At 30.3% G+C, this 14,284-nt stretch overlaps 1 protein-coding gene across 12 annotated transcripts in view; it reads left to right on the top strand.

The window, feature by feature from the left end:
* Positions 1-14,284, top strand: part of LOC145934856 (metabotropic glutamate receptor 8) — a 117,469-nt gene that overhangs the window by 83,607 nt on the left and 19,578 nt on the right. For 11 of the 12 annotated variants that reach the window (XM_083035714.1, XM_083035741.1, XM_083035732.1 and 8 more), the window contains 3 exons: positions 4,465-4,619; positions 6,639-6,887; positions 9,294-9,449. In XM_083035714.1, the coding sequence (XP_082891840.1) occupies positions 4,465-4,619; positions 6,639-6,887; positions 9,294-9,449 (560 nt within the window). The remainder of the gene's footprint in view (positions 1-4,464; positions 4,620-6,638; positions 6,888-9,293; positions 9,450-14,284) is intronic. The other variant, XM_083035761.1, reaches the window with a different exon arrangement.

The following is a 14,284-nucleotide window of genomic DNA, read 5'->3' as shown; positions in this document are numbered from 1 at the left end:
CATAGTTGTAATAGTCTAAAAACAAAATATCTACTTATTTGCAGATAAAGATATACTTGCGCGTTATGTTTAAATCTAAACCTGTAATAATAAAATATAACAGAGAGCAAAATGTTAAAAGCTTAATTACTAAAAGAAGCTTTTATCATATATTGACTGACATCAAGACGCATTAAAAATCGTCGAAAAATGATATTATATCTATATCTAAATACATTCTATTTTTTTTTCTTACATTATATTTCTTACGGAGCTATAAATTGACGTTGATTGTTCAAATATATCAAATTCCTTGTGTGCAAAAGCAGCAGTATAAATGAAGCAACTCGATTGGATTGGGCGTCGGATCAGAAAAGTTTGCGCACGATCGCATTTCGATTTCTTGCAGTATGAGAAAGTTGTTTGATTGTACCCTTTAGTTCGGCTATTCCAATGCGATGTTATTTCCTATAGTATAGCTAGCTGAAAGGGATTTTTGGTTACTTTTTCCGACGGCTAATCTTCTTAGGTAGAATCAGGGCGCGAGTTGAAAAGGGGCTTACGCGCGACAAAGCGCATAGTAGAAGAAAGTGGAAATACCGAAGAGAGAAAGCTGTGGCGCGACCTAAATTAAAAATTTAAATATCTCCACGCAATGCTCTCGTATGCATTTCGTATACGCGACACGAAAGATACGACACAGAGCTTAAGATTAGTCTAGTATTTTAATCAGAAGGAATCCTAAATGTAGCATTTAATTAATCCTGTCTTTACGAGCTGCATAAATGATGTTCTATTATTTTTACTTAAAATATTTAAATAATTTTATCTGCAATTAATTACGTAGAGAAGGTGAAATTTTTTAATAACAGTTGTACTTTAATATAATTGACTTGAGTTTGAAATAAAAATAAGCCCTAATTGGATTCTGGATAAAATATATCTCTACTTTCGCTTTGTATTATACCTTGAAATGTTTTCTAGATAAAGAGTTTTTCTTCAAGCAATTTGAAGAACTGTAATTAAGGAGTGAAATATTAGCCACTGCTACCTAACTACCCATATAGCATTAAATCAAGCAGATCTAGTTTTCAGCAGTACTATATATACAGCTTAATTGTGTGCAAACTAAGATCCGTATTCATATAATAAATTTACCGCTGGATTTCACCCTCAGCAGCAAAATAACGTTATATGATCTTTATTTAGGATAAATAAAACTCAGAATTACAATCATATTTTATATTTAATTTTAAATATAAAATATAAATAGAGAGAGAGAGAAAGAAAAGGATTTAAAAATTGCCAATTGTGTAATCGGTTTTTTATTATATGTTCAACTTAAATATTTCGTCTAATTTTCTATATAGATTTGGCTTGTGTACTAACGTTTACAAAATTGCTATTAGATTCATTTCAAAGAACAGTATATACATATATTTTTTTTCCAAAATTTTTACATTTCTTATAATGATTGAAAATTGGCGCATATATTTTTTAATTATTTATCATATACAAAGCTTATTTATTACAAATTTAAATAAAATAGCTAAAAGAAATAATTCATTTTTATTAACATTTTTTTAAAAAAAGACTATCGAATCGATAAGAAAGTAATATCGATTGCAATGATATTGCACCGCGTTCTGTATGCAACATTCGAGGGGTCTGAAAATCGCTTCAATAACTGAAATGAGTGTAGTAAAGCGAGAAAGGAAGTTTGAAAAAAGAAAGAAGAAATTGCAGGTCACCGATGCAAACGGAAATTCGTAAACAACGCGATACTGTATTTCCGGAAACATGCATAGGGATTACGAAATAATGTACGATTCTGATGCAAGTCTGTCATTGGATTCCCTTGAACGCGATGTCGTCCGGTTGCTTACGATCCCTAGTTTGATCCTCGTGAGGCAAATAATTGACTTCTACAGCGAGATTTCCCGACATGGGAGAAAAGCCATTACCCGATTCGATTTCCATGGACCGATAAGTTGATATCGATCTGCGGCTCACTGCCGACGCTTCCTCTCTGCACCTCCCCGTCAATATCTTTCCGGATTAATGCGATTGAATCCCATCACGGTTCCCTATAGAACTCAAGTTGGCGTTGTAATGTATAAGAACTCGTCCTTTCGACGAGCTTCTTATTGATACAATCAGAACGATTAAATTAAACATTGACTAAGTTGATTTCATCAGTTTTCTGAAAAGAAACTCTACGAATAATTATTTCAATGTCACATGTTTATAGATTGACCTCATAGTGATACTCTTTTTTAATTTTTATAGCATTAAAATTTTAATGAGAAAAGTATACATATTTTACATATGTTAAGATCGTATCAATCAAAATAGCGCAGTATTTAATTATAATAATATAAAATTATTGAATTTGGAAAAAATGTCTTTTTTTACATTTTTTACAATTTTTTAAAAGATGTTAATTATCTGAAATATGAATTTGGTACAATAATAATCTTGATTTTCAGATAAGTAATTACATTACAGAGACGATGGAATTTGTCCATTAATTAAATTGTTACTTTATATAATAATATTAAATTAATTGTTTATGATGTTTAAAAATATTTTATTTGCAATATCTGTAGTAATATAAACTATTAGCTTTTCTCTAAATTTATTAGGAATATGAGTCAATGATCTTCGCGACATTTCCAGTAGTATAAGTCAATAAAACGCTGAACTAATTCCAAGTGATATAAGTCAATTTCTATCAGTTTCATCAGTAGTATAAGTCCAGCAGCGTGAAACAAATAGTACAAGTCAATCTCTAAATTTATCGATATACTAAATTTAATAATTCTACTATTATTAATAAAAATTAATGATTTGTCTAATTACTAAAACATTTTCCTATTTGCAATATCTATAGTAATACATAAATTATTAATCGTTTTATACATTTGTGAGTAGAACGTGTCAATGATTTTCGGGACACTTTTCAGTAGTGTAAATCAATAAAACGCTGAACGAATTCCAAGTGATATAAGTCAATTTCTATCAGTTTCATCAGTAGTGTAAGTCCAGCAGCGTCAAATAAGTAGTACAAGTCAATCTCTAAATTTATCGATATACCGAATTTAATAATTTTACTGTTATTAATATAAATTAAAGATTTGTCTAATTATTAAAACATTTTCCTATTTGCAATATCCATAGTATAATATATAAATTATTAGACGTTTTATTCATTTGTAAGGAGAACGTGTCAATGATTTTCGGGACACTTTTCAGTAGTGTAAATCAATGAAACGCTGAACGAATTCCAAGTGACATAAGTCAATTTCTATCAGTTTCATCAGTAGTGTAAGTCCAGCAGCGTCAAATAAGTAGTACAAGTCAATCTCTAAATTTATCGATATACCGAATTTATTAATTTTATTCTTATTAATATAAATTAATGATTTGTCTAATTATTAAAACATTTTCCTATTTGCATTATCTATAGTAATATAAATTATTAATTGTTTTATCCGTTTGTAAGTAGAACGAGTCAATGATTTTTAATACACTTTTCAGTAGTGTAAATTAATAAAACGCAAAACAAATTCCAAGTGATATAAGTCAATTTCTATCAGTTCCACACACATCAGTAGTGTAAGTCCAGCACCATGAAACAAGTAGTATAAGTCAATCTCTTAATTTACATCGATTTTAGTAGATTTTACTAATGTTGCTAATATAAATTAATGATATGTCTAATTACTAAGACATTTTCCTATTTGCAATATCTATAATAATATAAATATATTAATCGTTTTATACATTTGTAAGTAGAACAAATCAATGATTTTTGGGACATTTTTCAGTAATATAAGTCAATAAAGTACAGAAAGTCATTCTAAGTGAATACCTACTAGGTTTATCAGTAATACAAGTCTAGCAATATGAAACAAGTAATATGAATCAATCTCCGAATTTAATGGATCTTAATAGATTTTTCTGATGCTGTGTTTATAATTTATTAATGATCTGCCTAATTACTAATAATATATGCCTGCTATAATTTAAATTTAACAAGAACTAAATTAAGATTACAAAATTGTAATCAATATCGAGGCAATAATTTTGAAATTGAACATCTTTCTTTTTTTTTCTTCCAAAATATTAATCACGTACTTATTATTTTTTATAAATCAAAAAACTTTTACTTATTAATTAGAAGTGACACATGTGATATCACCAATTTATGAACATTTCCATTATAAATTTTTATCAATGTAAAATATAAAAAGCTATACATTTCTCGCTACTTACACAGAAAGGAAATTATATTAAATATATAATAAGGGGAAGAAAAATAAGAAGCAATGTTTTGTTATTATAATAATGACATGGTATCTCTAATTGTAACAATTGATTGCTGCTCTTACGAGATCTCCATTGTATTTGTCGCGAGTTAATAGTAGCCGCGATCATCATTGCTCATAATTCATCCTTATCGTTCGGCTTATCTCGTTGCAGGAAGCTGCTTCAAGCAACGGTAAGGGCCAATCGCACGGGCCATTTTATGTGGGTGGGTAGCGATTCGTGGGGCGCTAAAGTTCACCCCGTCCGAGATCAAGAGTTTGCAGCGGAAGGTACCATCACCATCCTGCCCTATAGAAACGTCCTTACAGGTAAAGGACTCCTTACTATGCTCGTGTGACCCTATTATAATCGGATTAATTAAGAGAATGTTTACCCTGAGTTTATTCTGAATCAAAAAGCAAACAAAGTAATGAGTCATTGAAATCGATTTTCATATAAAGTAACATATTAGAATAGCGGAAATGCAAATAAGAATGAAAAAATAACAATAAGTTTAATGAACAATATAAATAAATAAAACTACATTATACACAAAATAAAAAATCTGAATTAAAAAATTTTATGATTAACAAAATTTAATAAAAAAAAAAGGAGAAAGAGATTCATTTTTTGCAACAAGTTAAAATTTTGCGTTGTCTAGTATATAATATTTTTCTAAAAAGGTTCATGTTGAGAATAATATGATAATACTATTGCAGTTTATAAGCATTCTATATTTGTCTTTTATATCACCGAGTCGTATTGAAGAATCCTTCATGATAAATTTTATTATACATAGATTTGCTGAGAGACGCATGATACAGCTGATTTTCTGATAGTCTCGTATCGCTTCAATCCCTTTATTCCGGGAAAGACACGCGCTCTCAGGATATCCGCGTCGGAGTCTGAGCTTTAAGAATATCGAATATTCCTATATAAAAACGAGCGCGCTTATCAATGGATGGCATGAAAAATGTATTACACGCGAAAGCTTTCATGTGTCAACATCATTATATGTATTACATGAGACATTTGTATTAAAAAAGCTATTTTCATCAGTAATAATAATCTTTCTGATAAAAATCATAACTTTCAAGCAAGTAAGTAGAAAAAAGTATACGTTTGTTTCACCCTATTAGCGTTATTTTTTAATAAAACTGATAATTTATTTGTAATGAATAAGAAAGCAAACAAAAATTTTAAAGCTTTTTAAAAAGAAAATAAAACTTTATAATAAAATAAACTCAAAATATAAATATTGTTTTCCAATTAGTTTTAAGAATTTCTAATTTTGCAATAAAATTATTAAAAATGTTGAATTTCTAATATAAGAAGTTAATTTATTTAATTAAAATGTTAAATTTGTTTAATTTGTTTAACTTCACGCAATATCTACATAAATATGTATCTTTATTTAAACTACTTGAAATGTTTAATTCTGTTAATTCATTTAGTTTTTAACACATCTAACTCGCTTTACTAACAATAAGCCATAATTAAATTTCCTTGTCATCAGGATTGCTTACTATATTACTTCGTTGCTATTATAGCGGTATTGTTTCAACTTTGACTTGATGTTCATTAATCTCGCATGACAAGTGAGTAATATTTTCCGCCAACGATTATGTCGTATCCACGATTCGTTGTTAGCAATGTTATATGCAATCGTGGAGCGAAGAAATAAACGAAACGAGTGACCCTTCCGTTTCGTACCAAGTAATTAACAGGAGTGTCGAATCCTCGTTAGTCGGACTAAATTATCAGAAATTATGGCCTTTCGAGTGTCAAAAAAAGATGAAGAGAGAGAGATCGTCGTTAGTGTTCATTAATTTTATAAACTGTTAGATTTGAGAAAGCTAATGTGCTAAAATAATATAAGATACAATTTTTGCAATTGGGCGCGCTTTATCATCAAATTTTAATCTATAATTTTCTGAAGTAAACTTATTATATTGTCGTGTTTAATAGGTTTTATAAATCTACTTTTGATCAGAATAATATCACAATAAAATAAAAAAAATAAAACAATTGCATCAATTTAATATGTTATAACTTAATATATATATTTTTTAATTTAGATTATTATTAACAAAAGTTTAAATGTTAAACTGATGAATTCAAAAATTCAGAAAAATTCTTAAAATTTATATCAGGTGCCTTGTTTTGTACATCACACACATAATAAAAAGTTCAAAATTTAGAATTCAATAAAGTTAACTTTTCTCGAATAAAATATTCTTGTTTCAATTTTATCACGACCAAAGGCGCAAAAAATTTTTTCAGCGAGAAAGTATAATGCATCGAAACTATTGAACGACTATAACAAGTGTGATTCGATTCTGTTGTAGATTTCGACAAATACTATTTGAACTTGCGGCCGAGAATGGGCGACGAGTGTCGCGGGCAGACAGAGAGCAATGTTCCCTATAAATCGTTGCCGGGGAAGATAGTGAATTGTCGGAATATCTGGTTCCGGGAATTCTGGTCGCAACATAACAAATGCACCTTCAGTGCGAATGCATCGAGCAACGCGACGCGTTGCACCGGCGAGGAGATCCTTGTCGATTATGAACAAGAGGGTCTGGTGCCTTTTGTCGGTAACGTATAGAATTTTCTTATCGTTATTGACATTTTTCGCACCGTCTGTTTCATTTTTATATCATATATGTAGAATATCGTTGGAAAAATATATGTGATGGCAACTGTGATTTATTTCGATAGCAATTGAAAATTGCCTCTTAGCATTTATCTCTTAATTTCGCAAATCTATAATTATCGAAATTCACGAGTCAACTGACACTTAAACTTTTAATTAAATTTTTTTTCTAAAAAGAGATAACCCAAATTTTTTAACAAATTCGAAATTTACTATTTCAATGCTTCGGACTATTGATTTGTATTAAAAATTTAATTTGACTTTTTTTTGATTTATTATTATTATATGATTTTGTGATTAAAATATTAAATTAACACATCAATTATGATTTCATCGCATTAAATCAACAAGAAAAAGAATAACTTATAGATAAACTGTTCCTTTCATGCTATGACAGTTAATTAATTGCGGAAAGCGTGAATTGTGCGCGAGAAGGAAAATTTCACGGTCGTTTATATCCTAAAGTGCGAAAGAAAAGATCAGTGCGGAAGGAAAGGCGAGAAGTAAGAGGAGCGGAAAGATAGCTATCGGGAAGAAGAGAAGCGCTCTCGGCAACCCTCCAACTTTTCGTCACCCTTCGACCATTTTTCTAGCCCAAAAACAGAAACGAGAAAAACCGTGGCCGTCTCCGTTCGACCGTAATTCCGACAATATATGATGAGACTTACGTCATTCAGTGAGATAACAGCGCGCTTCAATCGATTATTTACCGCGTGATTTCCTCTTATCCGAACGTAGCTGATCTCCTATTTTACAAATCATACACTCCATTCTGCATTGTATACACATTCAATTGGCGGACACGATCCTATTAGTGCATATATTTTCTTATTCGCGTATACAACATAGAGACTTGAAAACTACAATGTATAACATAATATTCAAAAAACAAATATATATTTTATATATATTTCGAATACATTAGATGTGTGATGTGTTAAGATCGGACAAAATTTTCCTCTTTTTTATTAAATTAATCTCTTTATTTAATTTCTTAATTTACGTTAAAGAGTAATTAAAACATACAGCTATATCAATTAATTAAAAATATTTGGAAGAAATTAAACACCCTACGTTTTTTTTAATTTTACGCTTGAATTAAAATAAATTTTAAAAAATGAATGAATCCAGAACATGCAAAAACTGCGGGATTCCAGAAATATAAATTCTGCACAATTAATTCCAGATAATTATTGCCTATTCGTAAGCGCGCGTTCGCCAATGTTTGTAATTAACCGCAGCTGACTACAGTCCGCGATGATTAGATCGCGTGTTTCCGATGCAGACAGGATCGGACGAACTTTCACGACAAACTTTCGCGAAGTCGCGACAAGAGAAAAGAGAAATAGTAACTCGGGTCGAGAAAAGCAATTTTCCTCCGCTATAGTTTTTGCGTTGTTAACAAACACGTCCGGTGCATCGCTACCGCGGTGGCGCGTGAAAAGTTGCGCAAGATCAACGTTTTCCCAGATCCCATTTATGCCAACCCTCCTTTCTCTCTCTCTCTCTCGCTCCTTTTCTCTATTGTTTCTTTCTTCTTGAAATAAATGACTAGGTCTTTCCGAAACGATCGGAAACTCTGTACAATCGGGTGCACTGTGATGGTATATAAATCTTGTAAATCATCTTATTAGTTACACACGAAGCATCTTTTTTGCGAATAACAATTTACCTTTCCATTAGTCAGCGAAGTCTTTCTTTTATCCTTGAATAAATAATGACGATGGTTGCTATTGTATAATATAGAACTGAAGTCTTCGAGATGGATCGGACTGGAGCAATAAAACTTGATTAAGCGAAATGTTTGATAAATTGGGATAAGGGCTCGAATTATATATTTTATCGCGAGCTTTTGAATTAGTTATCGTAAGGGGAAATAAAATTATCCGAACATAATAGCCTTATAAGCTCTTATTATTTAGTATTTAGTATTTACGGAAAAAAGGATTCTCTTTTTTTCAAGAATTTCTAGTGTAAGCGAGAAATTCTAGTCGCTTATTTTATTATAATATCAAATTATTAATATTACTATTTATATATTAAATTATATATTATATTATATATTAAATATTAAATATTTATATTATTAAATATTAAAATAATCATTTTCTCTCAGATTTCACGATCAATTCAGTAATTTGTAATATTTTAAATTATTTACAAAAATAGCCAAGTGTATTTAAATTATTCAAATTTAATCAAATTATATATATAACTATACATATACAATTACATAGCGCATAGTATCTATTTATTTCAGAAGTTTTCGGCATATATAAATCAGATAAATAATATATATATTTATTAAAAAATTGCATAAAACGAAAGATTTTTCAATTATTTTCAGTGGATGCGGTTTACGCCATGGCACACGGTGTTCATGATGTCATCCAGAAAGAATGCGTAAATAATTTGGGCACGTCACATTATCTTTGTGAATCTCTTGTACCAGCACCGGACGGTCCGCGACTCCTCCAACATATTCGCAATATCAGCTTCATTGGTGAGTTACATGAAATTCTGTAATAATAATTTTTCACCCAGCAACGTATTTTTTGTTCGAAGCTAAATAAGATATACGATAGCATATAGCATTTTACTTAATTAAATTATATCTTTAATTAAATAATATTCGCGTATTTAATTAATTGAATATCTTGCGCGCGTATACTAGCGTTTTTTAACGTGATACAGTATCAATTAATTGGTCAAATATTTGTTAGCGTTACGTGTTTCGCGAATGCGAAAAAAGCCGTTAAATTGAGAGGCTCAAACAAATCAATCAATTATATATATCTGCGATCGTGTGTGTATCAAGCTGCGACTGCGTCATCCCTCATATGAAGCGATCTATCAGTGACGTCAGAGGGTGGCAATCTCGACGCCTCATCGATATTGCAATTAAAACACTTTCCCCGATTTAACGGCACGTAACACTTTCACGTTGGTATACTGTGATACAATTAAGACTGTCCCTCGTTACTGCGCACTATCAAGTGGCAATGCAATTATCCTGACCGTCCATTTCACGATCGCATATCAGGCAAGATTTATCGTAACGATTATCGCATAACGTTCAAACTTTGTTTTCCTCCCCTAACTTTTCCAATATTTTCATAACACCATTGACCCGTCTTTTAATCCTGCGTTATTACGTCTTTGTTCGTTTTTAATCCTCGAGGCATTTGCGCGTTATCTATCTTCTTTGCCCCTCCCTCTCTCTCTTTCCCCTACTCTCAAGATCCTAGTTTATATTAACTTATCAAAATATCTCAAACTAGAGAGAGACAGCTCATTTATCAATATTAGCAGTATAAATAGAGTTTAATCTTCAAAATAAACTGCAAAATATATTTAAAACCGATATACATGAGTAACAGAATTTATTCTTCGCTTAATCTCTACCCAACATTTTCTGAGCAAATCTTTAACTTGAATATGTAAATATCAGGTTGTTTACATAAAATTAGAAAGCGTTAACTAAATTGTACAAATATATACAAATAATAGAAGTCTATTTTTTAATCGTTTAGCCATAAGAGAACATATCGATTTACTTTAATCAAAACACACACATACTTTATCTAATATTTGAGTTTTAAAACACTTAAAGATTAAAACTATAATGTTATGACGAATAAAGCTCCACATTTTTTATCATAAGTTTCTAAGTAAATTTCATCAGAAATGAAATTCTGCAAAGTTCTCGAGTACTGTTCTCCAGTATTTTAAAAGAAGTCTGTAAAAGTAAAATCAGAGAGTTTATTCATTCTATAAATATTTCTAGATCAAATATAATTACATTAATTTTCCGATATTTATAAAAGAATATTGTTTTCTCAATGTATTACAATAAATTTAATTCTATTTGTTTGCACTATTGATGCAAAATCAATTTGCGGATAGAGCAATAACGGAAATAAAAAATCAATTATCAATTTTTTAATTGACTGGAATGGTTTAATTTTAATGGTATTTAATTATTTAATTCACCGCATGCTAAATAATATACGAGCCCAATGTGCACCAAGTGCTTCACCAATATAAAGCACAATGTGTGTGTGAATTATATTTATATTTGTTCATTGTTCTCAATAATTGGATTTTGAGAAAGAAACTTATAGCCGCGGATGCGAGCTCTCTGAAAAGAGTCTGGTTTAAACTTCGTGGCGTTATCTGGATTTCTCTCAATCCGAAGAAAACCGCACCCTCGGTTGTTTAACCTCCAAGAGAGAAAGACTATGCATCTCAAGTACTCTCATTTTTCTTCGCAACATTTTCACAGATAAGCTGACAATAAAACCGACCGTACCGAAAGAACGAAACATTTCACTGAATATTGCCCCATTTTATTTCTTTATTCTGAATTTATTATATTTTATTTATTTTTCTTTGTTTTATTACAAATAAATAATGTTTTTATAATATTAGCAAGAATTTTTTAAAAATGTTTAACAGAAAATTTGTCTATATATATGTCTGTATAAAAAAAATTTACTCTTGTCCGATCGTGGATGCAGAAAGATCTGAACAGAGACAAATATTATTTAGATGATGGAAAATCTGCAGGTGGTGTGGAATGAAAACAAATACATGATCTGCTGCTACGCGCGTGACAACGTTATTCAATCATTTTTACAAATAAAAATTCTGCTTGCAAAAAAATCGCACTTTTTTCTCGCGATATTGCGAGTTTGTCGCTCGACATTTAATCGCGACTCGAATTACGAATCGCGTAACACGTCTATTCTACGAGAATTCGTGAAACATAATTTTCCAACATTTTCCGAATGCGTTACTTTTTTATACGATGCAAACGATAACTTGGCATAAGCGTCGCGAACTTATTTAAACGTTTCGTTCAAAGTGAGTTTTGCGCAAGCAGTGCAGATCTGGCGCGTTTACACGCCCGGAATAACAATGTACATATATTTTCCTTTGTCAAACTTATTTGCTAGCCCTGATGATCCCGCATCTGTTTGCACCCGGTTTATATGTATTTTCGTATATATACATATTCTGATGTACCACGAGAAACGAATAAACTTCCACGCGAATTTCACAGAACTAAGCGTGTCAAGTTTTTATCATTATTTTTCTCTTTGTTGAGAAAAATTGTGATGATAACAATAACTTAATGGATTAGCAAGAAAAATATCAATAAATATACACTCTTCACAATTTTAATAAAATCTGGTAAATTTATATAGAGAATAAATAAAATTAATTACGATATTTTTCTATATTCAATAATATATTCAAAAATTTTAAAACTTTGTTGTTTACAGTTTTCGTATATATTTTACTTGTATATTATAAATTTGTCATTTATAATTAAAATGTAAATTCTTATCAGTTTATTTTTATATTTTAAAATTCTCATAATTATATTTGTTTCCTATTATAAATACTGCATTTTAGAACAATTCAATTTTAAGAAAAAAGAAGAGTATATTTAGAAAAATAAATTTTTTTTTATATTTGTCAATTCCACTCTTTTCATAGCTTTCATTATAACTTGATTTTAAACTCACTTTTCTGGTTTTATCAAGATAAAAAGTAAACAGAAGTCTTAATGAGAGATTTAACTTGACAAAGCACCAGAATTTTGGGGTTTGCTTAACGTTGAAGATGATAGCGAGAAAATATTGCTACATTATTGCCACAGTTTTCGTAATCTTTTCCTCGCTTCCTACCGCGATTATTATGCTCTTGCTTCGCCATTTTTTACTCTCATAGTCGCCCATAATTTTTCCCGCCCTTCCACACATAAGCTCCCTTTTCTCTTCAACACCGTCGCTTACAACAACCTGCTTTTTCTCGCGAGGTTCTCTTATTCCACCTATTTTCCCCATCAACGGTCTTAGAAATAACACTTTGTATATATCCTGTATACCCGCGCGCCTATATTTGTCGATTGGTGCCTGCGTCGAACTGGGAGGGTGAAGAGATAAGCCAAAAAAAGGGTATGGACCGTAACAAGGATAAAAAGAAGTTGCGTGCGGATCTTTTTTCTTGCCGTATCCTATAAATAAATCGTAATCCATGCGTGAAATGGCTGGCATAAATTCCGCAGACGGAACGTCCAAACCCACTTCAATCTCACATTGACAAACGTTTGCTTATCACTAACTCTTTGGACCATATTATTTTTTAAAAATATTTTTAAAGTAATATATTATCATAAATTATAAAATTTAATTTAATTTGTTCTCTCTTCTCTCCCTCTCTCTTTCTCTTTTCTTTAATAATTTTTTAAATAATATCTGAAATCACTAGCGGATCCTGACGTTGATAATGGGGGGGGGTTTGCAAAATTATTTTATTTAATATTTTTGGTTTCATGATTAGCTTTTATTGCAGGATCAACGACGTCGATAGCTCTTTAATGTTTGTTTTTCTTTATTTATATTTTTTAAACAAATTCAGCAAAACTGTTTCTTTTCATTTGCAGGGGGGGGAGGTTAACCCCCCCCCCCCCCAGGATCCGCCAGTGTATATATATATTATATAGATATAAAGAATTTCTCGCCTAATTATTTTCATGCAACGAAATTATCTTATCATTTCGTCCTATGTCCGACTTAATCTAAACTTAACTCCTTGAATGCGTAATGAGTATAATTTACAATGTATCTTATACATACATATTGTATATATTATATAGATATAAAGAATTTCGCCTAATTATTTTCATGCAACGAAATTATCTTATCATTTCGTCCTATGTCTGACTTAATCTAAACTTAACTCCTTGAATGCGTAATGAGTATAATTTACAATGTATCTTATACATACATATTGTATATATTATATAGATATAAAGAATTTCGCCTAATTATTTTCGTGCAACAAAATTATCTCATCATTTCGTCGTATGTCTGACTTAATCTAAACTTAACTCCTTGAATGCGTAATGAGTACAATTTCCAGTGTATCTTATACATACATATTGTATATATTATATAGATATAAAGAATTTCGCCTAATTATTTTCGTGCAACGAAATTATCTTATCATTTCGTCCTATGTCTGATTTAATCTAAACTTAACTCCTTGAATGCGTAATGAGTATAATTTACAATGTATTTTATACATACATATTGTATATATTATATAGATATAAAGAATTCCGCCTAATTATTTTCGTGCAACAAAATTATCTCATCATTTCGTCGTATGTCTGACTTAATCTAAACTTAACTCCTTGAATGCGTAATGAGTACAATTTCCAGTGTATCTTATACATACATATTGTATATATTATATAGATATAAAGAATTTCGCCTAATTATTTTCGTGCAACGAAATTATCTCATCATTTCGTCGTATGTCTGA

This window comes from Prenolepis imparis, unplaced genomic scaffold, assembly GCF_030444845.1.
Source record: "Prenolepis imparis isolate NDT839.2.m4 unplaced genomic scaffold, iyPreImpa1.0 SCAF_1, whole genome shotgun sequence".
NCBI lineage: Eukaryota > Metazoa > Arthropoda > Insecta > Hymenoptera > Formicidae > Prenolepis > Prenolepis imparis.
The sequence above is the reverse complement of the archived record's forward strand: the minus strand, read 5'-3'. Positions and strand labels throughout refer to the sequence as shown.